At 41.4% G+C, this 26,610-nt stretch overlaps 1 protein-coding gene and 1 pseudogene across 1 annotated transcript; both read left to right on the top strand.

Moving 5' to 3' along the window:
- Positions 1–2,019: 2,019 nt before the first annotated feature.
- LOC129857798 (POU domain, class 3, transcription factor 2-like) lies at positions 2,020–5,498 on the top strand. Its single transcript, XM_055926382.1, has one exon. It carries the CDS (start codon positions 2,113–2,115, stop codon positions 3,241–3,243), a length of 1,131 nt encoding a protein of 376 aa, XP_055782357.1. The 5' UTR covers positions 2,020–2,112; the 3' UTR covers positions 3,244–5,498.
- Positions 5,499–24,035: 18,537 nt separating this feature from the next.
- On the top strand, positions 24,036–24,920 carry LOC129858608 (serpin B6-like; annotated as a pseudogene).
- The last annotated feature ends 1,690 nt before the right edge of the window (positions 24,921–26,610 follow it).

The following is a 26,610-nucleotide window of genomic DNA, read 5'->3' as shown; positions in this document are numbered from 1 at the left end:
TATTTTTGCTGGTATCATAAGTGATTACAGTTCGTTTTTTTTGTAATCAGATTACATGATTAGGCTACATGTAAATCAGATACTCCCCAACTCTGTATAGACACTGTGTATAGGCTTACTTCAGACATTAAATATTGATTTCATTGTACTATTTATTATACATTGTATTTATTACTTATTTTCCTTATATTTGAATCAATTAAGTAGAATATTGAAAGCTACATTTCCAAAGATCATACTTTTAATGGTTTCGATTTGAAAAGTATACTTAGGCAACACAACACTAGTCTTGCCAATATAACCAAATTCATCACTGTCCTTATAATGCATTACGCATGACGTTCACTTCTTAGCCACTGTGGAACGTGTCTTGAGTAGGCGCAATTGAATCGTGGTATGCAAACTTTGGCAAGAGTTAGTTAGCTAGGCCTACAGCTAAAATCACCTAAGCAGATGCAATGCTTATTCAAATATTTTAAATGTTGTCGCAAAAAAAAAATTCTGTTCCATAGGCCTTTTATGCATCTGCCTTGTGACGCACAACTGTATTAATCTCTTACGGTCATTGTTTGACATTGTTGTGGTGGTCCAACTTTTTGTTTTATCGTAGACGTTATATATTAGTGTAGTTCTCCATAATCCAAACATGTTCAATTTGGTATTTACAAATTACATCAACAAATTGTTCTACTAAACATAAACCAAATAAAATAGTTCCCAAACAAATATCTGAAAACTCATGCCATTTCAGACCTGATTTCCATAGGTCTGAGATGGAAGCGTTTCACACACGCACATGCACACGCACACGCACACACACACACAAAAGGTGTCCAAAACAACAATGACATCATAGCCAATGAACCGCGTTCCCATAGTTGGACATTATGCATTCATGTTTTAAATGCATACTCCAACTATTAAACAATATACTATCACAAATTGTGTTTTTTTTTATACAAGACTGCTATGTCTAGCTTCTAATGTAAACAATTTGAGTCATAAGTAACCTACTACTGAAAGTTTTTATTTGAAAGTTTACCCCTTCATATGTTCATGGCGCCAAGACTAGTTTGATTCTGTTAAATGTCTATTGTACTTAAACTTATATTTGTATTGTCATACAATACATTCCAGTATTGTAGAGCATATGTAATGCAGAGGAAAATGGCATTCTATCACCGACATTGTATACAAACAGATCACGTAACACATGCACACTCAAAGTACTGTCAGTGGTACAAAGCATGTATCTATACAGGTTCACAGTAAAACATGCTTTCATTCCATGCAGTTTTGGCCATAAAAAAATAATTAAGCTCTACAATAAGTTCAACAATGCAACCAGTACTGATCATCGCAATAAGTCTCAGTTACTCTCATTCGGCTATTCAATATCAAGGAATTAATTTCATATCTCACAGTATAAACCTAATAACATAATAAATACATAACAAATGTAAGCTATAGGCCTACTACCTCAAACAAAACTTTATCCTTGAAGAAAAAAACTTTTCGCCCCATACACTGAACGCCCAAAATATGAGAATGCCCACACAATTATTGTAAGTATTTATAACATTTAATGTCTGAAAAAGTAAAAGTACAGTAAAATACAAACATAATTTACTCAAAATAAATAGACGAAGATTTAGAACCGTATTCAAATATAAATTTCACAAAAGCATTTGAATCATGCATCAGTCGAATGATCTGCAATCACGATATTTATATATTGGTTTAAAACATTATCGTATTAATATGAGTAAATGCCTTACAGTTCCATTGAAAATCTCGGCCAGTGCATATCCCCTTTCCGTTTTCCATGCAGCACTCTGTCTCTCATGTTTCAGAGGTGCCGCAGCATAACTCGCAGTTCTCTAGAAAGGGGTAGTGTTTGTTGAGACACTGCAACGTCCAATGAGAGGGCTGTTGCCAGGAGCAACCACGTCCATCAGCCATTTCTGTCCAATGACCAGCGGGACGAGGCGGGGTGCAGGTGCGCGCCGCTGAGTCCACTTGGCAGAGTGCCTGGGAGACGCCTGTGGCAAAACAGTAACTGTCAAATGCAAGGTTCCTTTAATAAGAGCGATCAGTCCGGCTCCGAGAGTCATGGCGACCACAGCGTCTAATCATTACAATATCCTTACCTCCAGCGCATCCATTGTGCACTCGGAGCCCGGGAGCATGCAGCAAGCATCGGCGTACAGGGACGCGCAGACCCTGTTGCAGAGTGACTACTCATTGCAGAGCAACAGTCACCCGCTCAGCCACGCGCACCAGTGGATAACGGCACTGTCGCACGGAGAGGGAGCTCCGTGGTCAACCAGTCCTCTCGGCGACCAGGACATCAAACCCGCGGTGCAGGGCACCAGAGACGAGATGCACAGCTCCAACAACCTGCAGCACCAGCACCAGCCGCGACCGGCCCACCTGGTGCACCAGTCGCATGGGAACCACCACGACGCCCGAGCGTGGAGAACTACCGCAGCCCACATACCCAGCATGGCAACATCCAATGGCCAGAGCCTTATTTATTCACAGCCCGGATTCGGCGTCAACGGCCTGATTCCAGGCAGCGGACAGGGGATGCATCACCACAACCTAAGAGACGCACACGAAGACCACCACAGCCCGCATCTCAGCGACCACGGCCACCAGGCGTCCCAGCACCAGCAACAGAGTCACCACGACCATTCGGACGAGGATACACCGACCTCGGACGACTTGGAGCAGTTTGCCAAGCAGTTTAAGCAGCGGAGGATCAAGCTGGGCTTCACTCAGGCTGACGTCGGACTCGCCTTGGGAACGCTGTATGGAAATGTGTTTTCCCAAACCACTATTTGCAGGTTCGAGGCCCTGCAGCTCAGCTTCAAAAACATGTGTAAGCTCAAGCCTTTGTTGAACAAGTGGTTGGAAGAAGCGGATTCCACCTCGGGCAGCCCAACCAGCTTGGACAAAATCGCTGCACAAGGGAGGAAAAGGAAAAAACGGACCTCTATCGAGGTAAGCGTAAAAGGGGCTTTGGAGACCCATTTCTTGAAGTGTCCTAAACCCGCAGCGGCGGAAATTACTTCCCTGGCGGACGGTCTACAGCTGGAGAAAGAGGTGGTGAGGGTTTGGTTTTGTAACAGGAGACAGAAAGAGAAACGGATGACTCCTCCCGGTGGACCGCTTCCTGGAACGGAGGATGTGTATGGGGACACACCGCCACATCATGGAGTCCAAACACCGGTTCAATGAACAATAACGGACCACTATTAGACTTTTCCTGATTCGATTTATCCTGAAAACGATATATATTTCACTGGACTATGAGCGATAGTGGGTGTTTTATGTATAATAATAGCCTAGCCTATGGCATGAGTAGGCTACTTACACAATATCTGCATTGAATACCATTCAAAACCCAAATATCATTAGCAATGGAGTGGAAATTGTTTTCTTCAAGAGCTAAGAGAACACATGTTCGAGGATATGCCTTGCAATGTGACTCGACGCAGTTTCAAGGTGTAGCCCTATTGTGAAAAATATTTGGCGTAAAGGGAATTATCGTTTAAAACTAGCCTCGAGATTCTTAGCTAAAATGGTTTACGTTCTCGACTTTTCTAGTGTATTCAACACATGGCGCTGCGTAATCATCATTGTTTTGTTCTGGACATGTGGGTCCGACAAGAAAAGTCATCAGAGCTGCATTCGACAAATATAGCCTAAACGCCATTTCTCTGTCCCAGACATGCAACTGGGGTTGAGCATCGGCTGAGCAATGTGTGAGGGTTGATAATCTGTCAGTCATATTTTCCCAGTTAGTTTTGACATTCAACATTGCTTTGAGGCGTTTAGGCAAATTATTATTGGCGAAAGCTTTATTATTTTCCCTGTTACTTGTTATATCCCTATTATTATTATTATTATTGTCAAGAGCAGTTCGATGGACCTCCTTGAATAATTGATACCACATAAATCGTATGGTTTTGATATTTCGTTTGAACGCACACAAGAGCGCATCATCCTCCTCGTTCTCTCAATGATATCAGCACGTGCGGTTCTAAACACAAAAGGCTGCCAACACTGAGCTCCGCTCCACGCCACGCGGCCAGCAGCTAGCAGTCAGGTCACGGAAGGGCTACGTGGCGATGGAAACCTGGCACTTTTCTAGAGCAAGATATATCACCAAGTTTCACAGAACATTGTGATCAATTTTGTAAATATTGTATAACTAAACAGTCATGGCTTAGTTCCTTCTCACTGAGGCACTTTTTTTCTTTCGGTGTTTTCAAAACAAAAACAGGTTTTAGCTGTTTATTTTTTTATTCCAAATGGTTTTGACACAATTTTAGGTTTCAATAGCCTACCTTGTATTTTTATTTAAAGTTATTTGTAGCTGAAATTATGCTTGTTGTTTGCAGTGTAATGTGTTTTATGTTAAATTCAGAGGCATTTCATTGATGTGAATTCAATTGGATTGGCAGAATTGACTTCACATGTTGTCCTGTCATTGGCTTTCAATAATGTCCACCTGACATATTTTTGAATCAAATATATGCTTTAAGTAATTATGTTCTAATTGATTGGCAACTAAATAATGAATCAGCCCACAGATTGGCAAAGGAAGGCGATATGCTCGCTGAAATATATTTTATTTAAAAGATGTATTATTCCTTTACAAAAGGAAATAGATATTTAAGTAGCCTACATTTTATATCAACTTTTAAAAACAACGTAAGCCTTTTGTCAAAAACAAGTCACCTGGCACCACATAATAATGATAATAATAATAAGAATAATATATTATTATTTTATTATTTATCATAGGTGAGGATTTTATTTTATCCTTACCATCTTTCTTTTGTTTTGGTATCATTACGAAATGGGAATAATTATCAAATACTTTAATTTTATTATTTTGTTGTTGAGATTGTAATTTATTCTATAACGACTTTTATAGATGACACAAAGTACAATAGATATATAAATGCCATCGAAAAGGCTTATGGAATATAGGCTAGTCATAAGGGGGAGAGATAGTATTTTTTATTTCAGCGGGATTGCCATAGCCTATACCGTCAATGCTACGTGTATATACATGTTTTCTGATAACCATATGGCTTGTTCTCCGTAGCTTTGTTTCATTTTATGCAAATTGTATCCAGGGACTTGTGTTCTTCTCATTTGGAAGCAGCTTGCCTAATCTTACTTTTTTTTTTTTAAGAAAAAAGGTCATGGCATTGATCATATTTCTTCTGTAGCTTGAATTAACCGACCAATCTTACAATTCTCTGAAAATCAAACTGTGCGATGTACAAATTCGATGTTTTTTTTTTTTTTCCCCCGCGTTTGTCACATTCACTTTTAATTGATCTGGATAAATCTGGGGGTTAAACACGCAGAGATGGTGATAGAAATATGTTTAGGTAATATTTCATCACTTGATATGACATGAACAAAGACTTGCACATTTTTAAATAATGGGGTTGATATTAAAAAGCTTTTTTCAATGTCGAGATCTAATGTATATTTATTTAAAGCTAACATGGAACATGGTCTTTCTGGCTATTTCCCACCATCTTTTTTTATTGTATTCTCATCAAAGGTTTTTTCGTAGTCATAACGTCATGATGACGAATTTGTTTCCTTTTGGGGTTTGCAAGAAGAGAGGCATGTAGTTGGTTAATACCATGTTGAAATTGAGAACAATAAGATTTTAATGTTTATCAGTTCATGGCCATGGCGCATTGTATTATGCCAACCAAATGCTAAGACCTAATTAATGCAAGTTACAGTTTCACGACAGCTATGACATTTCTGTGCATTCGTTCATATTTACTGACTAGACAAACATATTTAATATGAGCAAATAGGTGGTGAGCCTTGGCTATAGGGAAAATATAGACTATAGGCCTATTTCGTTTCTGCACCCTCAACAAGCCTGTATGTAGTCTTTTGTAGGCTAAATGTAGGCCTATGTCGAGTGTCCATTCCACAGGTCAAATGGACCACAACACCATTGCGCTCTGTGGACGTATAGGTTAGGGTCAATGAATCCATTTGAACATGGGTTCAAAATAATACAACTGCTCTCTATCGATCACAAGTCCTATTATGGCGTCTCAGTGGGCAGCGTTATTGGCAGCCCATTGAGGACTCCTCCATTTTGAAGTTGTCCATTTTCTTCTACTACTTTTATGACTTGGCAAACAAACTGAAAGGGTGCATACTGCCACCTGTGGTGTGTTGTTTGAACAGGTATGAAGCCAAGGTTGGTGATTTACTGCCAATGTTTGTGCATGACTATAATTCATTGGTTTATCCCTCCCGATCACCCAGGTGGAATCATGTTGACTACTTCAAAATGGTGAAAGTGGCGCTGCACATGCTAAAACAAGATTTTATTCCACAACACTGATGATGGATCAGCTCGTATAGGGATGAAACCACCCATGGCTGCAAATATTGAGATGGCTTATTTTAAATGCGTAGGCCTACCATATAATAATGGACTTAATCAAGATTTGGCAAATGATTCTACACGTGTTGTTAGATATCACGAAATATATTGAGCCATAAAGTACAGACAGTAGCCTAGAATTAACAAAACATAATCAAGGTTTGAGAGTCCTCTATCCAACTCTGTGGTCACAACCCAGATCAGGGCATGGCTTCTCAGAGCCTTCGTAGCGTTAAGATCATCTTTAGAATAATCGTATGAAGTATAGTAGCCGAGCTGTTTCCCAAAACCATCTTTACTAAAGTTGCACAAAATAACACTCGTTATTTATTGACGGCCTCAGACCACTCGTAGAACGTCTCGGTGCGTCGTTAGATGCTCTTCTCTTTTTTTTTTGCCGTTCCGTGTCACAGAAGATACACAGAAGATCTCTGCTAAACACATAATCAAGAGGTTCATCCGTCTCAATGTGACTGCGGATACGTTCAGAACGTAGGCGACTACAAATAGGCTAGCCTATGAAGCTCATGTCTTTGCACTTGTTAAAAACAAATGAATAATACAACGATGCATGCTTCAAATGAAAGGCTACATTTTAGGCTACGTAGGCCTATATATTTAAATGACATTGAAATCAATTTGATGTTCATTCAATTAAATTATATTCGCCTCAATATATTTCATGATATCGAACAACATGTGCTGGATGACGTGCCAAATATTGATTTTGTGCATTATAAGTCGCTTCAATATTTGCAGCCAAAGATGGTCATATCTATAGGAGCTGATCCGTCGTCAGTATTGTAGAATAATTATAGTGCTAAGGTAATATTTGAAAGCTGCCCACTGGGCACAGTCGTCAATTCAACGTCTATTCCACCTTGGTTCAACGTAATGTCATTGAAATGATGTGGAAACAACGTTTATTCAACTAGTATGCCCAGTGGGCCGCTGCTTCTCTTTCGCCACAAATGGTTCTTTCTCTACGTGCTTGTTTTGGAAAAAGTAAATAACGATGCATCTGGTATAATCGTAATGCTTACGTTACATCACATGTTTTTCTTGACCGGATGAAACATTTTGGGGGATAATATAATCCAATAATTCAAATGAAAATGCCATATTACATTGCATATTTTAGAAACTTTGAAAACACGTAGATGTCCCTTATTTTTTCAATTTTGTTGACATGCGATCATATGATGATAATCTGAACCAATCACACGTATCAGCCTTTCTACCCACACAAACACTCGATGCTTCACAAGTTCAATAACGTTTTGATGTGAAAGGGTGGAAGGTATATTATCGATAGTTTGAAAGTGTTAATGTAACCGGCTCTAATGTAACTTCAATAGTATTGCTATTGATAGGTAGGCCTAGGCTACTAACTGTAATGAAAAGCTAAAGCAAATATCTGCGTTCAACAGTAAAGATGGTTAATTTAAGGCGAATAAGCATAGCTTTCCTTTTAAGCAAGGCCTTCATTACGAAATGCGCTCAGTCATTATCCCTGTACCGCGATTCTGTATATCTTAAAATCTTTATGGTTACATGACTCCTTAGTGCCAATCCACCATTAACACTTGATTGATACATTTGGATGGACTTGGCTGCAGGCCGCCTCAAAGAGCCTACGAAAGAAGAAATGCAAATATGAGAACTGCAGAGCTAGGTCTACATGCCTTCTTCCATAGGGGCCTTCTTTTGGGAATTTTGTGGAAATTGCATATCCTAGCCTACTTGTCAAATTTGTACTATTATTGCAGTGTCCTTCTTTTTTGTAATATTATTATTATTATTATTTGTTTACATAGCCATGGTTTGTTTACTGAGCCTTTACTGAGCATATTTGCATATACCAGTAACATGTTTTATTTGAATAAGACCAAATATTCAAAAGGAAAGTGTGCAGGAGCCCACAATACCATTTTAATGTTTTGCATGAAATGCACCGGCCTCTGATCTATCTCGACCCTCACAGAAGCAACGCCTAACTATATTTATTTATAACAAAAAAAACTATGGTCTTGTGCACTTCATTCTTTCACTTGCAGATGCAATTAATACTGCGACATGTTAATTACACCTTCCTCTTTATTTAGGTTGCTTGAAATTTCCCATTAGGCTCGCGCACTGCACGGTTCTTGCATGGTGCTTATCCGCTGCACACAGCTCAAGTTTGCGCTGCGTCAATCCTCTGGTGCCATCTAGCGAGTCCTTTGCGGAATAATAGCCTAAAAGGCGGGGCAGTTTAGTGTATCCTAGGCCTACACATGGAACACATTCTTTCTTAGAACCTTTTAAATTGATAGGGACATGGCTTTACATATTGCCCACTGCTCATTTCATTCTTAAAGCATGCTTTCATAATGTTCAATATTTGGAACATTAACAAACTCAACAATTTAAGGCACCTTCTCATCAGGTAACATAGCTGGTCTTTCGTAGTGGGATCCTGTTCGGTAGGCCACTTAACATTCATTATGTAGCCTAGGCCTATTTATAATTTATTATAGGCCTCATAATAATGATCAAATTAAGCAATCTTAGGGCTCTATTTAATCAAATCTGCTTTAGCTGACATCTGTGTAGAGGTTGTTTTGAAGGTGTTGGAGGTGGAACTGCATTAGAGCTGTCAAATCCACAAGAAGCTCCTGGCAATATACCTAAAGCAGACATTGCCATTGGCTGCACTGAGTCACTTTAAGAGAAACCCCAAATCCCATGCAGCCTTGTTTACAAGTTCAAACACTGGAATGAGAGATGGGTAATATACATTGATTAGGCTGATAGAAATTATGATTATTTTGTTAAATCATTTTAAATTTGAGAGTCATTATTTATATATAGCCAATACACTTTCCGGTTCTGAACTTGTAATGCGAGTGGGACAGGTGTGGCTTCATGACAATGATCAAGAGCAACTGCTCACCAAATTGACAGCGCCAACGCAGTTGCATCTCAGACACCTCCAAAATATCAGCTATGTGGGTGTTGGCTATCGCTGGTTAGTGCTTGATCTGATTGAATCTATGCTGTAAGTTAAAAGCACTTTACATTGTATGTGGTTACTTACCACTGCCAGCATAAATAGAATGGCATTTGAAAAGTAACACTGAACAGTTGTATTTTCATTTAGCAATAGGCTCTCTCTCATATATATATATATATATATACACACATATATATACACACACACACACTAAACAAAAATATTAATGAAACATGCAACAATTTCAAAGATTTTACTGAGTTACAGTTCATATAAAGGGAAAGGGAAACACAGTCGTGAATTTCAATGGGACGTGAGCCTACCAGACAAGCTAAATGTATTTATTTTATTTTATTTCACCTTTATTGAACCAGGTAGGCCAGTTGAGAACAAGTTCTCATTTACAACTGCGACCTGGCCAAGATAAAGCAAAGCAGTGCGACAAAAACAACAACACAACACATAAACAAACGTACAGTCAATAACACAATACAAAAATATATGTACGGTGTGTGCAAATGTAGAAGGAGAGTTTACAGTCTAGCCAGACACCTAGCTATTTATAGTTGTCCACATATTCATAAGTCAGAACCGTCCAGAGTAGTGATGCTAGTCAGGCAGGCAGGTGCGGGCAGCGATTGGTTGAAGAGCATGCATTTCATTTTACTAACATTTAAGAGCGGTTGGAGGCCACGGAAGGAGTGTTGTATGGCGCTGAAGTTCGTTTGGAGGTTTGTTAACACAGTGTCCAAAGAAGGGCCAGATGTATACAGAATGGTGTCGTCTGCGTAGAGGTGGATCAAAGAATCATCCGCACCAAGAGCGACATCATTGATGTATACAGAGAAAAGAGTCGGCCCGAGAATTGAACCCTGTGGCACCCCGATAGAGACTGCCAGATGTCCGGACAACAGGCCCTCCGATTTGACACACTGGACTCTATCTGAGAAGTATTTAGTGAACCAGGCAAGGCAGTCATTAGAGAAACCAAGGCTATTGAGTCTGCCGATAAGAATACGATGATTGACAGAGTCGAAAACATTGGCCAGGTCAATGAAGACGGCTCCACAGTACTGTCTTTTATCGATGGCGGTCATGATATCGTTTAGGACCTTGAGCGTGGCTGAGGTGCACCCGTGACCAGCTCAGAAACCAGATTGCATAGTGGAGAAGGTACGGTGGGATTTGAAATGGTCGGTGATCTGTTTGTTCACTTGGCTTTCGAAGACTTTAGAAAGGCAGGGTAGGATGGATATAGGTCTGTAACAGTTTGGGTCTAGACATCCCCCTTTGAAGAGGGGGATGACCGTGGCTGCTTTCCAATTTTTAGGAATCTCTGACGATACAAAAGAGAAGTTGAAAAGACTAGTAATAGGGGTTGCAACAATGGCAGCGGATAATTTTAGGAAGAGAGGGTCCAGATTGTCTAGCCCAGATGATTTGTAGGGATCCAGATTTTGCAGCTCTAACAGAACATCAGCTGTCTGGATTTGGGTGAAGGAGAAGAGGGAGTGGTTTGGGCCAGTTGTTGTGGGGGGTGCAGAGATGTTGGCCGGGGTTGGGGTAGCCAGGTGGAAAGCATGGCCAGCCGTAAAGAAATGCTTGTTGAAATTATCGATTATCATGGATTTATCGGTGGTAACAGTGTTTCCTAGCCTCAGTGCAGTGGGCAGCTGGGAGGAGGTGCTCTTATTCTCCATGGACTTTACAGCGTCCCAAAACATTTTGAATTAGTGCTGAAGGATGCAAATTTCTGTTGAAAAAGCTAGCCTTTGCTTTCCTAACGGACTGTGTATATTAGTTCCTGACTTCCCTGAAAAGATGCATATCGCGGGGACTATTCGATGCTAGTGCAGTACGCCACAGGATGTTTTTGTGCTTGTCAAGGGCAATCAAGTCTGGAGTAAACCAAGGGCTATATCTGTTCTTAGTTCAACATTTATGGTAAGGGGCATGCTTATATAAGATGGTGAGGAAAACACTTTTATAGAACAACCAGGCATCCTCTACTGACAGGATGAGGTCAATATCCTTCAAGGATACCCAGGCCAGGTCGATTAGAAAGGCCTGCTCACAGAGGTGTTTTAGGGAGCGTTTGACAGGGGTGGTCGTTTGACCGCGGACCCATAATGGACGCAGGCAATGAGGCAGTGATCGCTGAGATCCTGGTTGAAAACATCAGAGGTGTATTTAGAGGGCAAGTTGGTCAGGATGATATCTATGAGGGTGCCCATGTTTACGGATTTGGGGTTGTACCTAGTAGGTTCCTTCATAATTTGTGTGAGATTGAGGGCATCTAGCTTAGATTGTAGGACGGCCGGGGTGTTAAGCATGTCCCAGTTTAGGTTACCTAACAGTATGAACTCTGACGATAGATGGGGGCAATCAATTCACATATGGTGTCCAGGGCACAGCTGGAAGCTGAGGGGAGTCTATAACAAGCGGCAACAGAGAGGGACTTACAGATGAAGTCAGAAGTTTACATACACCTTAGTCAAATACATTTAAACTCAGTTTTTCACAATTCCTGACATTTAATCAGAGTAAAAATTCCCTGTCTTAGGTCAGTTAGGATCACCACTTTATTTTAAAAATGTGAAAAGTCGGAATAAATAGTGGAGAGAATGATTTCTTTCAGCTTTTATTTCTTTCATCACATTCCCAGTGGGTTAGAAGTTTACTTATGCTCAATTCGCATTTGGTAGCATTGCCTTTAAATTGTTCAACTTGATTCAAATATTTCAGGTAGCCTTCCACAAGCTTCCCACAATAAGTTGGGTGAATTTTGGCCCATTCCTCCTGACAGAGCTGGTGTAACTGAGTCAGGTTTGTAGGCCTCTTTGCTCGCACACCCTTTTTCAGTTCTGCCCACAAATGATCGATAGGATGAGGTCAGGGCTTTGTGATGGCCACTCCAATACCTTGACTGTTGTTGTCCTTAAGCCAGTAAGGACATAGTACATTTGGAAGACCCATTTGCGACCAAGCTTTAACTTCCTGACTGATGTCTTGAGATGTTGCTTCAATATATCCACATCATTTCTCCTCCTCATGATGCCATCTATTTTGTGAAGTGCACCAGTCCCTCCTGCAGCAAAACACCCCCACAACATGATGCTGCCACCCCCGTGCTTCACGGTTGGGATGGTGTTCTTCGGCTTGCAAGCCTCCCCCTTTTTCCTCCAAACATAACGATAGTCATTATGGCCAAACAGTTCTATTTTTGTTTCATCAGACCAGAGGACATTTCTCCAAAAAGTACGATCTTTGTCCCCATGTGCAGTTGCAAACCGCAATCAGGCTTTTTTATGGCGGTTTTGGAGCAGTGGCTTCTTCCTTGCTGAGCGGCCTTTCAGGTTATGTCGATATAGGACTCGTTTTACTGTGGATATAGATACTTTTGTACCCGTTTCCTCCAGCCTCTTCACAAGGTTCTTTGCTGTTGTTCTGGGATTCATTTTCACTTTTCGCACAAAAGTACATTCATCTCTAGGAGACAGAACGCGTCTCCTTCCTGAGCGGTATGACGGCTGCATGGTCCCATAGTGTTTATACTTGCACACTATTGTTTGTACAGATGAACGTGGTACCTTCAGGCATTTGGATATTGCTCCCAATGATGAACCAGACTTGTGGAGGTCCACAAATTTTTTATGGGGTCTTGGCTGATTTTATTTTTCCCATGATGTCAAGCAAAGAGGCACTGAGTTTGAAGGTAGGCCTTGAAATACATCCACAGGTACACCTCCAATTGACTCAAATTATGTCAATTAGCCTATCAGAAGATTCTAAAGCCATGGCATCCTTTTCTGGAATTTTCCAAGCTGTTTAAAGGCACAGTCAACTTAGTGTATGTAAACTTCTGACCCACTGGATTTGTGATACAGTGAATTATAAGTGAAAATAATCTGTCTGTAAACAATTGTTGGAAAAATTACTTGTGTCAAGCACAAAGTAGATGTCCTAACGAACTTGCCAAAACTATAGTTTGTTAGCAAGACATTTGTGGAGTGGTTGAAAAACGAGTTTTAATGACACCAACTTAAGTTTAGGTAAACTTCCGACTTCAACTGTATTTTTGGCGAGATGGATTTTTAAAACTAGAAGCTCGAACTGTTTGGGCATAGAACTCTGCAGGCTATCGCTACAGTAGATTGCAACTCCGCTCCCTTTAGCAGTTCTATCTTGACGGAAAGTGTTGTAATTGGGGATGGAAATTTCAGAATTTTTGGTGTCCTTCCTAAGCCAGGATTCAGATACGGTTAGGACATTAGGGTTGGCTGAGTGTGCTAAAGCAGTGAATAAAGCAAACTTAGGGAGGAGGCTTCTGATGTTAACATGCATGAACCCAAGGCTTTTAAGGTTACATAAGTCAACAAATGAGAGTGCCTGGGGACACACAGGGCCTAGGTTAACCTCTACAGACACCAGAGGAACAGAGAAGGAATAGGATGAGGGTATGGCTAAAGGCTATAAGAAGTGGTCGTCTAGTGCATTGGGAACACAGAATAAAAGGAGCAGATTTCTGGGCATGGTAGGATAGATTCAGGGCATAATGTACAGACAAGGGTATGGTAGGGTGCGAGTACAGTGGAGGTAAACCTATGCATTGAGTGACGATGAGAGAGGCTGCATCTCTGGTCTCCGCATGTGTGTGGTGTGGGACAACGGAGCTACCTGAGGCATGTTGAGCGGGACTAGGGGCTCCGCAGTAAAATAAAACAATGAGAGCAACCCTAAACAACAGTATACAAGGCATATTGACAAAGAGAGGCATAAAGCAATCACAGGTGTTGATTGGGAGAGCTAAGACAACAACGGGTAAATGGCAATGAATGTGCAGAGAGGGTCAGTTAGCTACACACAGGACCTGAGTTCGAGGCTTGGGCCAACAGATAAACAAAATGAAGTACCGTGTTAATGAACAGTCCAGCAGGCATCAGTTGTGTAGCCGAGTGATCATGAGCAGCAATAGATGAAACAGGGAGCCGTTCGGGTGTGGTCGTTACTACGCTAGGCGAGCGGGAGACACGGCATTCAGAAAAGCTAACGAGCCGGGCCTAGCAGATGGGTCTTCACCGACATCCACGACGCAGAGGCCGGTTGAGAGCACATCGGTCGAATTACGTCAGCAGACCAGTCGTGATGGATCGGCGGGGCTCCGTGTTGACAAAGGGTCCAGGGCAGGCCAATTGGCAAGAGAGGTATTGTAGTCGGTGTACTTTGTTTGCTAGCCGAGAGATAGCCTCGTGCTAGGCTAACTGGTGAGTGCTTCTGGACAAGGGCGTCTGGACATGGGTAGCAGCCAACTAGCTGCGATGTTCCGATGTAATGGTCCGGTGATGTAGTGGAAAAAAGCAGTCCGATATGCTCAGGGCTGATATCGCGCTGTGCAGACTGGCAGGTATTATCCGGGTTAAAGCGGCTGGTGTCTGAGCGAAAAGGTAAAGACCGCTAGCAGTGGCTAACAATGACTAAATAGCTAGCCAGCTAATTGGCTACTATCTTCTGATGGCTAGCTTCTGATGGAGGTTCCAGTTATAAGGTCTAAAAAAAACTGGGCCAGCTCCAGTACATGGTGGACTGGGAGGGGTACAGCCCAGAGGAGCCGACATCCTGGACCCCAACATCGTCCGAGATTTCCATCTCCGCCTTCTGTACCGATCCGCTCCTCACCCTCGGGGCTATCCCCCTGGCCCGCATCGTCCTGCGGCTGTAGCCGTTACACACACCTGTCCCCTAAAATGTCTGTTCTGTAATTTGATTTGGCCATAACTTAATTAGTATTGTTCAATGTAGTGTGGGAAATACAATCAAATGGATCATGTATGTTTTTCTGAAGATGTATTTGAAAAATGTACCAAATCACTGATTTATTAAAATATTTTTGATCCTTCGATTGAGAAACTACAATTTCAGCATGCTCTTAATGATTTCAAAATAGTGTGTGATATCTGTGGATTAGAATGATATAACATGTACCAAACAGTGCTTGCATAATTAGTAATGGTAGCCTTAGTATCTTGTCCCATACATCAAGTTATATAACGGGTGGGTCTAATCCTGAATGCTGATTGCTTAAAACTGCATTCCAGCAAGTTACCACCGGCTAAATCTATGACGTTAAAATGGCTATTTACTCTATTCCATCTGACTGCGCAATCCACTGTCTCATCAGACCAGCCAGGCAATTTATGAACTTGATCTCCACTACAAGAAGCATCTAGACATTATTTCACATTTCTTTTCGACATTTTAGACATTTCTCTCAAGTGGCGCAGCTGTGTAAGGCACTGCATCACAGTGCTTGAGGCGTCTATATAGACCCGGGTTCGATCCAGGCTGTGTCACAACCGACCGTCCCTGGCAACCGAACCAATAGAACAAATGACCAACCGGCTATCTTGTGGAAGGATGAAATGGTATGAATAAATTAATCAAAATAACCTTTTTAATTAAAATATTTATCATTATTTGAAAATGTTGGTAACCCGTTATATAAAAGTGACAATGCCCTCAAAGCCGGTGTTCTGAGAATATATTGGCACGGTTGGCCAGCCCTCGTCTTCGTCTCGGGTTTAACAACGCCAGTGCCAACATATCCTCCAAACACTGGCTTCGAGTTCATTACCACTTAAGTAGAGTAATATTGAAATAGCTTCATGTCCATGGTTCCAAAATGTAGATAAAAGTAAGTTTAAGAATTAGTCATTTTGGTAGATTTTTGGGCACTTCACCACTTTCCTACCAAATTTTTAAAGGATACATATACAGTATATGGCATACTTGGGCCATTTTTTGTGTTCTCCAGAACCCCTCAAATATTTTAAGCCATCATTGGGCTGTATGTAGGCAGGCCAATTATTTATTGAGATATGACCATGTGAATCCTGTTCATTATGGCCCTTTGGAGCTGGTTGGTGGTCATTTTGGAAACCTGAGTATAATCAAAGAGGCACTGGAGTATTGCCGGAGCGCACCGGAGCGATGAATTAATGTCTCACAACATCACTTAATGAATGATTAGTATTCTGCATAACAGCCTGAAAATAATAGCATACTATAACATTACTGTATGACCAAAAACACCACGTAATTTATGAGATTTAAGGATGATTGTGCTGAATGGTTGCGTTTTTTTCTCATGATGCGGCCAAAACGAAACAACGTGCGGCAAACAATAAATATGCTCTGATGGAAACAATACAGGTAGGCTAGTCTGTAGGTTGCTCAGGTGAGCAACTTTCACTGGGGACGGGGTCATGTACCCCCCACATTCTGAAATTGTACAGTCTACGAGCGGTCAGGTAGACTGTTTGGAGTGTTCAGACAGATAGATTTAGGACCACTTGTGTCCACAAGTCCGCAACCACAGAGCAGGCTGACAGGCTGTGTGAAGGCAACGCTTCCGGAAGGCTGGCTGGACCAGCACTGGAAAGTTGGGAATAGTTCAGTGTGTATGTGTTGCGCTCTTTCACAGAGTTGTAAAAGCAAGCAGAGCAGAAATTGGCTACCCTTTAGCTGGCAAGGTAACTGATTTTTAACTTAACAGAAAAAAACTAGTGTTTATTCGCAGTGCTGAGCTATTATTGTAACCTGACATGTAACGTTAGCCAATGTGTCATTCCCTCTCGACTGAGGTGAATGAATAAGCTACACTAGCTAGTAGCTTCTACAGTTAGGTCAGCTCTAGCCTCTAGTTATCTGTCGGATAGCGATAGCCTGTTTGGACTCTGCTGTTGGGACAGCTTTATGTAGGCCCTAACAGTTTGTGGGCACCGTTTGAGTGCAATTAATGTATTGTTTAGTGTTGTGGCTTTGCTGGCATGCATCCCACTTTTTTTTCTTGCCCCACATAGATTTACATGCTAAAATCGCAACTGAATATGAGTGATCAATATTTAGGCCTATTTCTAGGCAACGTAGTAAACTATGGCCTAATAATAGGCTTATTTAGGAAGGTTTGTTCATTTGTCAGGGTATTGGTTAAAAAGAAAAGCAGTATTTATTTTTCAGTTACCTTTGATCAAATTTCACCCGTAAAACAAAAATAATTGTCATACACGATGGCACCAAGGTAGGCCTATTTTGGTGTTTGAGGTTATTAAAATACAAACATTTATTCAAGTCAATGTGTGTAGGCATAGGTAGACGTTGCATTTGAATGATGGGTTCTATGCGCATAAAATGATATTATTCAACAGGCTACGGTGCAAACTTTGAGAAATTATGACATAATTTTCTTTCTTTTTTTTACACTCTGGCACCTAAAAATATTGCACTACACTACTGAGTATAATAGGTTGAATCTGCAATGGCACTATAGCTAGACATCTTCGTTTAGACTTTTACTTCCTTTGTGTCGAGGCTGAAATGGGTCTCTCTTCTTGACAATATATCAAAAGTGACGTGTGTGTGGGGGGGGTTATGGCCCTTATAATTAAAAATGAATTACCTTTTAATGTGGCATGAACACAACCAGTCACGATGCTTTCGTCTGATTGTCAAACAAATCACTTGAAAAAGTATGCTACCGGTGAATGTTTCTCCACTTCAAAATAATCCGAACAGTGCAATGCATGTACACTCAAGCCATTTGAGGAATGGAAATAGACATCTGTTTACCAAACACAAAAAGTACTAGGGTGACCATCCTGTTTTTCCTGTGACAGTTTCATCCCCATTTCAGGAGTTCTTGACTTGTCAGGCTACAAAAAGGTCAATTTGTCAGCATGACACATCAATTCATGTAGCCATAATCAATGGCAATCGCTGAATGTCATTAGGCACACTTTTTGAGTTTATGGTCAATTTATACTACCGGTAGCCAGTGATGCAGTGGTACATTTTTGGGGGTAAACTCTGATTGGTGGTTGGGGTGAAAATAGTAACACTCCCTATACTTTCAATGCCTTTTTTTCTGAAAAAGGTGGATAATCTGTGTTTAGTTGCGTTTACCCTCCACTTGGCCTACACCACTACCGGTAGCCTACCCTCTCAGCCGAGGCAATTTTACACACACCAACGCATGCAGAGCAGGTAGTTGAATCAAAACATGTTTACGCCCTAGTTCATGAGTTGTCCATAATTTATGGGTTGAATGCTTGGGAGTCTTCACAGATCCTGTGACATAAAACACTACCTTTTTTTCCTTAAATGGCATTTATGACAGTGTTCTTAGTCATTTATAAGCATTTAACAATTGAATTAGAACACTGAACTTAAACCCCGTGCAATTCCTGGATCTTGGAGATCTGGAAAATACAAATGTAACTATGCCTATGTTGCATTTCATTATGTTTCACTGTGAAAACAGTTCTTATGGGCACACAAGTCCAAAATAATGTAGACCTATGCCATTGCAAAATTGAATGCTTCTAACCGAAAGAGTCAACTATAGGCCTATTGTCATTCATGTTGGATGGATTGGATGCACATTGGTGTCTAGCTGTAGGCTAGTAGTTTAGTGATATTGGCAACCATCATCAGTTGATGATGAAAAAAATATTGTGTGATAGAAAATAATGACGCTAAATACATGGTCTACTTCTTCTGGCCACGGCTGGCACGGCTCTCTAAACAGCTGACTGAAAAAAGCAAACAATGATAAATCAACGGATAAATCTAATGCATTAGAATAAAGGCTATTTTTATACTGAGTGGACAGGCAGTGGACAGGGAGTCGTTTGTGCAGCCACCTAGAAATACATGGTTTAAACCATGACAGAGGGTTGGGGGTGTTCGTTTCATTTGGAAGCATTTCTTTTCATATTTACCACTGCATTTTAACAAATAGGAGAATGGTTAAATTGACATTATTTAGAGACCCCCCCCCCCCCCCAAAGTTTGACTTTTGTTGCATTTAGGGTAGCTAATGTCTCATTCAGGGGAGTTGAGCCCCCGTGGCTTCCTCATACTTCGCACCCTGCTGCCTCCAATCTTTAAAATGTTTTTAAAAGGTATGTAGTATTAGTGTACCAAGTTTGATACCTATATCATGAAGTGGAACAATCTGAGGTAAATTTGATTCTTATCGGCTGGACTATATCAGGTGAGCAGAGATGACTGATGATTAGAGTCCTCTCTCTCTCAACTATGTGTTCTTTTTTCACTTTCTGTGCCAAACGATACTTTAGAATAAGGCTACTTTTAGAACTTGAAATACAGTACAAACTGACAGAGGCCAGCTCAAAGCATGATGTATATGCAATCATGTATATAAACCCTGGATTGCTGATGCTATGTTTTGGCCATTGAGCGGCTTTGAAGCCACCAGTCGGCCATATTGGCACTCCCCAGTAGGAGCAGTCCTCCATAGGAATGAATGTAATTCTACAGTTTTTCAATTAAATGTTTCAAGGACAAAATTACATGTATTTAAGTAGTTTTTTGTTGTAGTGGGGATAGTAACATTAATTATCTCAAAAAATTATACTTTAAGGAAAATCTTTTTATATATTTGTAAAAAAATAATAGATATATTATATTATATTATTTAAAAGTATCTGTAATAGAATAACGTGGCTAAAACAAATGTAGGGGGATGGGGGAGTGCCATGATGGAGGCAAGGTGGCTTAAGCACCGCACCCTCTATTAGCCAGTTAGTGTACACAGTGCCTTCGGAAAGTATTCAGACCCCTTGACTTTTTCCACATTTTGTTACTTTACAACCTTATTCTAAAATTGATTACATTGATGAGGGGGGGGGGGGGGGACAATCTACACACAATATGCCATTAATGACAAAGCAAAAACTGTTTAGATTATTTTCTAATTCATATATATTTTGTATAATAATATCACATTTACATTAGTATTCAGACCCTTTACTCAGTACTTTCTTGAAGCACCTTTGGCAGCGATTACAGCATTGAGTCTTCTTTGGTATGACGCTACAAGCTTGGCACACCTGTATTTGGGGAGTTTCTCCCATTCTTCTCTGCAGATCCTCTCAAGCTCTGTCATGTTGGATGGGGATGCACAGCTATTTTCAGGTCTACCCAGAGATGTTCGATCGGGTTCAAGTCCGGGCGCTGACTGGGCCACTCAAGGACATTCAGAGACTTGTCCCGAAGCCATTCCTGCATTGTCTTGGCCGTGTGCTTTGGGTTGTTGTCCTGTTAGAAGGTGAACCTTGGCCCCAGTCTGAGGTCCTGAGCTCTCTGGAGCAGGTTTTCATCAAGGATCTCTCTGTACTTTGCTCCGTTAATATTTTCCTTGATTAGTCTCCCAGTCCCTGCCACTGAAAAACATCCCCACAGCATGATGCTGCCATCACCATGCTTCACAGTAGGGATGGTGCCAGGTTTCCTCCAAATGTGACGCTTGCCATTCAGGCCAAAGAATTCAATCTTGGTTTCATCAGACTAGAGAATCTTGTTTCTCATTGTCTGAGTGTCTTTAGTGCCTTTTGGCAACTTCAATCGGGCTGTCATGTGCCTTTTACTGAGGAGTGGCTTCCATCTGGCAACTCTACCATAAAAGCCTGTTTGTTGGAGTGCTGCAGAGATGGATGTCCTTCTAGAAGGTTCTCCCATCTTCACAGAGGAACTCTGGAGTTCTGTCAGAGTGACCATCGGATTCTTGGTCACCTCCCTGACCAAGGCTCTTCTCCTCCGATTGCTCAGTTTGGCAGGGCGGCCAGCTCTAGGAAGAGTCTTGGTGGTTCCAAACTTTTTCCATTTAAGAATGATGGAGGCCACTGTGTTATTGGGGACATTCAATGCTGCAGAAATGTTTTGGTACCCTTCACCAGATCTGTGCCTCAACACAATCCTGTCTCGGAGCTCTACGGACAATTGCTTCGACCTCATCGCTTGGTTTTTGCTCTGACAACTGTGGGACCTTATATAGACGGGTGTGTGCCTTTTCTAATCATGTCCAATCAATTTAATTTACCACAGGTGGACTCCAATCAAACTGTAGAAACATCTCAAGGATGATCAATGGAAACAGGATTCAACTGAGCTCAAGTTCCAGTCTCATAGCAAAGGGTCTGAATTTCTGTTTTTTTATTTTATTTACATTTGCAAAGATCTCTAAAAACCTGTTTTCTCTTTGTCATTATGGGGTATTGTGTGTACATTGCTGAGGATTTGTTTTTATTGAATCAATTTTAGAATAAGGCTGTAACTTAACAAAATGTGGAAAAGTCAAGGGGTCTGAGTACTTTCCGAAGGCACTGTATAGATTATTGTGTAAATGCCCAAGGTACATGGCCTACCGCAGGGTTCCCCGATTGACATTTTTTCGAATTTTCGTTGTTGGACATAAAAGACTGTAAAAACACCAGGAAATCAGCTCCAAGTGATTTTAATTTTGGATATCTGTTCATAAGTATTCCCACACATAGAGACATGATCATATACAAATGTAAGAAAATGTTTCAAATTATTACGTTTTAGTCAAATACTGGGCAAAAACTGTTTGAATCAACATTGTGATGACGTGGGAATCAACGTGGAAAACTGATTGGAATTTAGTATTTTTTTCACCCAACTTTTAACCTAAATCCAATGAAATGGTCAAATGTTTTGTTGATTTCACATTGAATTCACCTTAGTTGACAACTCAACCAAATGTAAATCAAAACTAGATGTTTGTGCCCAGTGGGATGATTCTCTCGCTCTCTCCCTTAGATAACTGTGACAAAGGCTCACCAGCGCCCATAATTCCCCCAGCTCCCATAATTCCACCATTTGACATTGTTGTTTTTCAACCTCACTCAGACGCATCTGAGCTAACTACACTGTGCGCCCTTAAGTACACAAATGTTTGTGTGCGTGTTCATTTGTAAACAAGTTATTGTTTAATTATAACTTTGCGTGAACTTTGCTGATCAGTGGGGCGAAGCATGTCTCCCCTTCAGCGCGTAATTATTCAGGCTAATTGCTGGCCCTGTTCACAGAGCATAAAGCACTGCTCATCCCTCAGCATGGCTATCTCACATGCCTTCATTTCACTGGCTGTGTCCCAAATAGCACCTTATCCCCTATGTAGTGCCCCACTTTTGATCAGAGCCCTATGGGCCCTGATCAAAAGCAGTGCTCTACATAGCTGTTAGGGTGCAATTTGGGAAGCACTCACTGGCTGTCTCCTCAACAGAAACATTAACAGCATTTGAATGGTTCAATGTCTCTTATGATCCTAGTTGTCAAGATAAAAGCATATGGTGCTGAAAAGAAGGAGGGGGTAGATATACATGTTATTTTTTTATTCTCACGTCTAAAATGGATATAATAATAATAATAAAGACATGACGTTAGCAATTTGTCTGTCTTTACACCGTAAACATGCATTGTTGTCCCACCCAGTCTGTTCTCCTTCCAAATCAATGCTGGGTAATCAGAGAGGACACAAAGCCACATATATACGACTGTCATGGTGAGGCCTCCCTCTCTCTAAAGATGAGCAAAAAAGACTATATAAAATAAACAATACAAATACTTAGCTATATTGTATGCTACATTATTTTTAAACAATTATATTATTTTATCCCCCTTGCTAGAATAATGACACTTAGCTTTTTTCTAAAATGCTTTATGATATTGGAGAACACATTAAGAGGGATCTTAGACCATTTTCTCCATACAGAATCTTTCCAGATCCTTGATATCCTTCCTCTGTACTTATGGACTGCCCTCTTCTATTCAAATCACAGGTTTTCAACAGGGTTCCAGTCCGAAGACTGAGATGGCCATTGCAACATTTTGTGGTCAATTAACCATTTCTTTATGGATTTTGATGTGTGCTTGGGGCTATGGTCTTGCTGGAAGATCCACTTGAGGCCAACATTAAGCCTCCTGGCTGATGCAACCAGGCTTTTGGTTAAAATGTCCCGGTACTTGGTAAAGTTCTTGATGCCATTGACCTGAACAAGGGCCCCAGGACCAGTGGAACCAAAATGGACCCATAACATCAAAGATCCCATTTTTTACAATAGGTATGGGGTTAATCTCTTATTATGCTTCATTATTTCAACGCTAAACCCACCACTGGTGTGTGTGGCCAAAGACCTCTATTTTCAGGTCACCTGACCATACCACCGGTTCCAATCAAAGTGCCAATGCTGTTAAGCAAACTCCAGGCGTTTACATTTGTTCAATGACATGAAAATAGAGCTCTTTGGCCACACACACCATTGGTGGGCTTTGCTTTGAAAGAAAGATTGGCACCCTTGTACTTTTGAGCTGAATGCATTTCCTCTTCCCCTTTGAGACCACATCCCGCTCTATAAATCCCACATCAGTTCATTTTCAGTTCCTCCCTATCGCTCACAACTGTTACGATGGCATCTCTGTCTGTCAAACAACAAATTCTCCCTGAATCTCTTCAAGAAGATCAGCGAGAGGAACAGCGAAGGAAACATCTCTCCTCTGATCATCTCCTCTGCTTTGGCTATGGTATTCCTTGAGGCCAAGGGCAATACTGTTACACAGATGTCAGAGGCGCTGCACCTCCACAAAGCTGAGGGTGACATCCATGATGGGTTAAAAAAAACTCCTGTCTGAGCTGAACAAAGACCAACCCCATACACACTGAGCCTGGCCATCCGCCAGTTTGAAGGGGCCAGGGGCAATATTGCCGCACGGATGTTAGAGGCCCTGCCCCGCCACAAAGCTGAGGTGTTCAGAAAACTCCTGTCTGGGCCCCGTCCGCACTACCCCCTATGCACAGAACCTGGTAAAGCCTTTACAAAAGCTTTTCTCTGTAAAACTAGAAAGCCCTACGGTGCCAGGTCAACTTTGAGTCCAATGCAGAGGCAGCTAGGGTTAATATTAACAACTGGGTGGATAAAAAGACAGAGGGAAACCTCCAGAACCGGTTGCAAAAGGGAGCTGTCAACAACCAAAACTTGTTGGTGAATGCCATTTATTGCAAGTGAGGAAAGGAGTTCAAGGAGAGATCCACCAGAGAAGCTCAGTTCAAGGTGAGAAGAAATTAGAGGAAGCCAGTGAAAATTATGTATCAGGAGAGCATGTTCTGCTTGACCTTAATCCCTGAGGTCAACTGCTAGATTCTGGAGCGATCTGAGCATGCTCCCGGAAGAGATAGAGGACAAACTGGGCTGGAGAAGCTGGAGAGGGAGCTCACGTATGATAACTTTGTTGCATGGACCAGGTGGGACATATGCACTTCCCCAGATTGAAGATGGAGAAGACCTGCGACCTAAAAGCCGTTCTGGTCAGCATGGGCATGATGGACTCCTTTGAAGAGTTCATGAGCAATTTCTCAGGTATGTCACCCAACAACAACCTGGAGTTGTCTGAGGTGGTACACAAGGCCTTTGTAGAGGTGAATGAGGAAGGCACCGAAGGCTGCGGCTGTCACAAGGCGGTCTCCCTGATCAGTAATGTTAAAAGAGCATAATATACGTACCTTCAAAGCCGACCACCCCTTTCTGTTCTTCATCCGCCACAACAATACTCAAAACATCCTCTTCTGTGGCAGGTACTGCTCCCCTTAAAGTAATGCTACAGAGGTTTTGTATAAACGGGCCCCCAAGATTTTGCACAATTGTGTGCAACGTCATTCATTAAATATATGTTACGTCCTGCAAATAAGAGATATGTTAAGAATTCCAATTCATACAATTGGACTTTGCAATGCTTAAGGGTGATCGTCCTTGTAAACAACATTGTCATTTGTAATAATTATGGTCATTTATGTAATCTCGGTTAACCCAGAAGTAAAATCTTTGGTCAGCTGCATGATTAACTTCTGGCCAAAACGTGTTTGAAGTTGAGAGTTCCGGCAAAGACGAAGGCCTAGATTCAATCAGATCAAGCGCTAACCGGCGATAGCCAGCACCCGCATAGCTGATGTTTTGGCAGTGTAAGAGGTGGAACTCTGTTGGATTTGTCAAATCGGTGAGGAGCTGCTCTTGTGATCATTGTCACGAAGCCATACCCGCCCCACTTGCGTTGGAAGTTCAGAACGTGAAAGTGTACGCTATATAGAAATAATGACGCTCAAATTGAAAATCATTAAATGTGATCATGAGGATTTCTATCAGTCTAATCGAGGTGTAGATACAAATTCACATTCCAGTGTTCGGACTTGTAAACATGGCTGTAAGGCATTTCTCTTAAAGCGACTCGGTGCAGCCAATGGCGATGTCTGCTTTAGGTATAATGCTGGGAGCCGCTTCTGGATTTGACAGCTCAAAAGCAGTCCCACCTCTGACACTGTCAAAACATCAGCTATGCGGATTTCGGCTAAAGAGAATCTGATTATATCGTGCCCAAAGTCTCCACCCTCACAAAGCCAAAGCCCCCCCCCATGCGCAAAGCTCTTGAATTGAAGCAGTTTAAGCACTGCCTTCGCCCAATCCTAAAACATCCAAACAACAAAAAAGCAGAACTTCTGCTGCTTGTCATCTCAAGCATCCCATTCAGCTCCAACTGATTATTTGGTCTACACGCAGAATCTGCCTACAAGAGATTATACTGCTATTTTATGTTTGCAGAATTGTTTAGTAATGTAATTATGTTGCATAATAATGTCTGGAATCTTAATTTGAACATTTGTGTGTTTAATTTGTGTCTGAAAAAAACGACATAAAAGGTTTGGCAACCTACAGAAACATGTATTATAAATCATAACAGTGACATCACTGATCCATGCCCTGCTTTTTCACGCAAGTGTGCCAACAAGATCCGACCTATGCAGGCTCAGATATTTTCATTTCACACGATCCTTTTCCGCCTAGTTCCAGAAACTATGATGGATCCGTAACCAGGCCAAGCTTGGTTTGGTTCGGCTCAGTAGTGTGGAAGCTCTCATTACGCCATGCGTAGATATTTGCTTGTTAGACCAGCAGTAACCACAAGAGTTCAACATCATCTGTTGGGAGAGTTAACATCTGCTCCTTCCTTGTTTAGGGTTCAACATTTTGACTTCAGAACTTTTAATTTAAGAGGCAATCATTTCATCCAGACTTTTTACTTCTAGATTCTTCTGGCCTGGCTCTTGCAAAACAAATACAAGCTAAACTAATTGCTGAGGATCCCCTACGGATGCATTAGGATTATAGTAGAGCATGACAGCGAAAAATCAAGCCGCTGCATCGAGCGGAAAGTCTCCATGAATCACGTTTTGTGTGGGGGGGACAGGAAGCGGCGGGGGTAGTGGCGGATCAGTAATCATCGGGGAGGCAGTCCAAAT

The sequence above is a fragment of the Salvelinus fontinalis genome, chromosome 6 (assembly GCF_029448725.1).
Source record: "Salvelinus fontinalis isolate EN_2023a chromosome 6, ASM2944872v1, whole genome shotgun sequence".
Taxonomy (NCBI): Eukaryota; Metazoa; Chordata; class Actinopteri; order Salmoniformes; family Salmonidae; genus Salvelinus; species Salvelinus fontinalis.
Note: the sequence above shows the minus strand (reverse complement) of the source record. Positions and strands in the feature narration are given on the sequence as shown.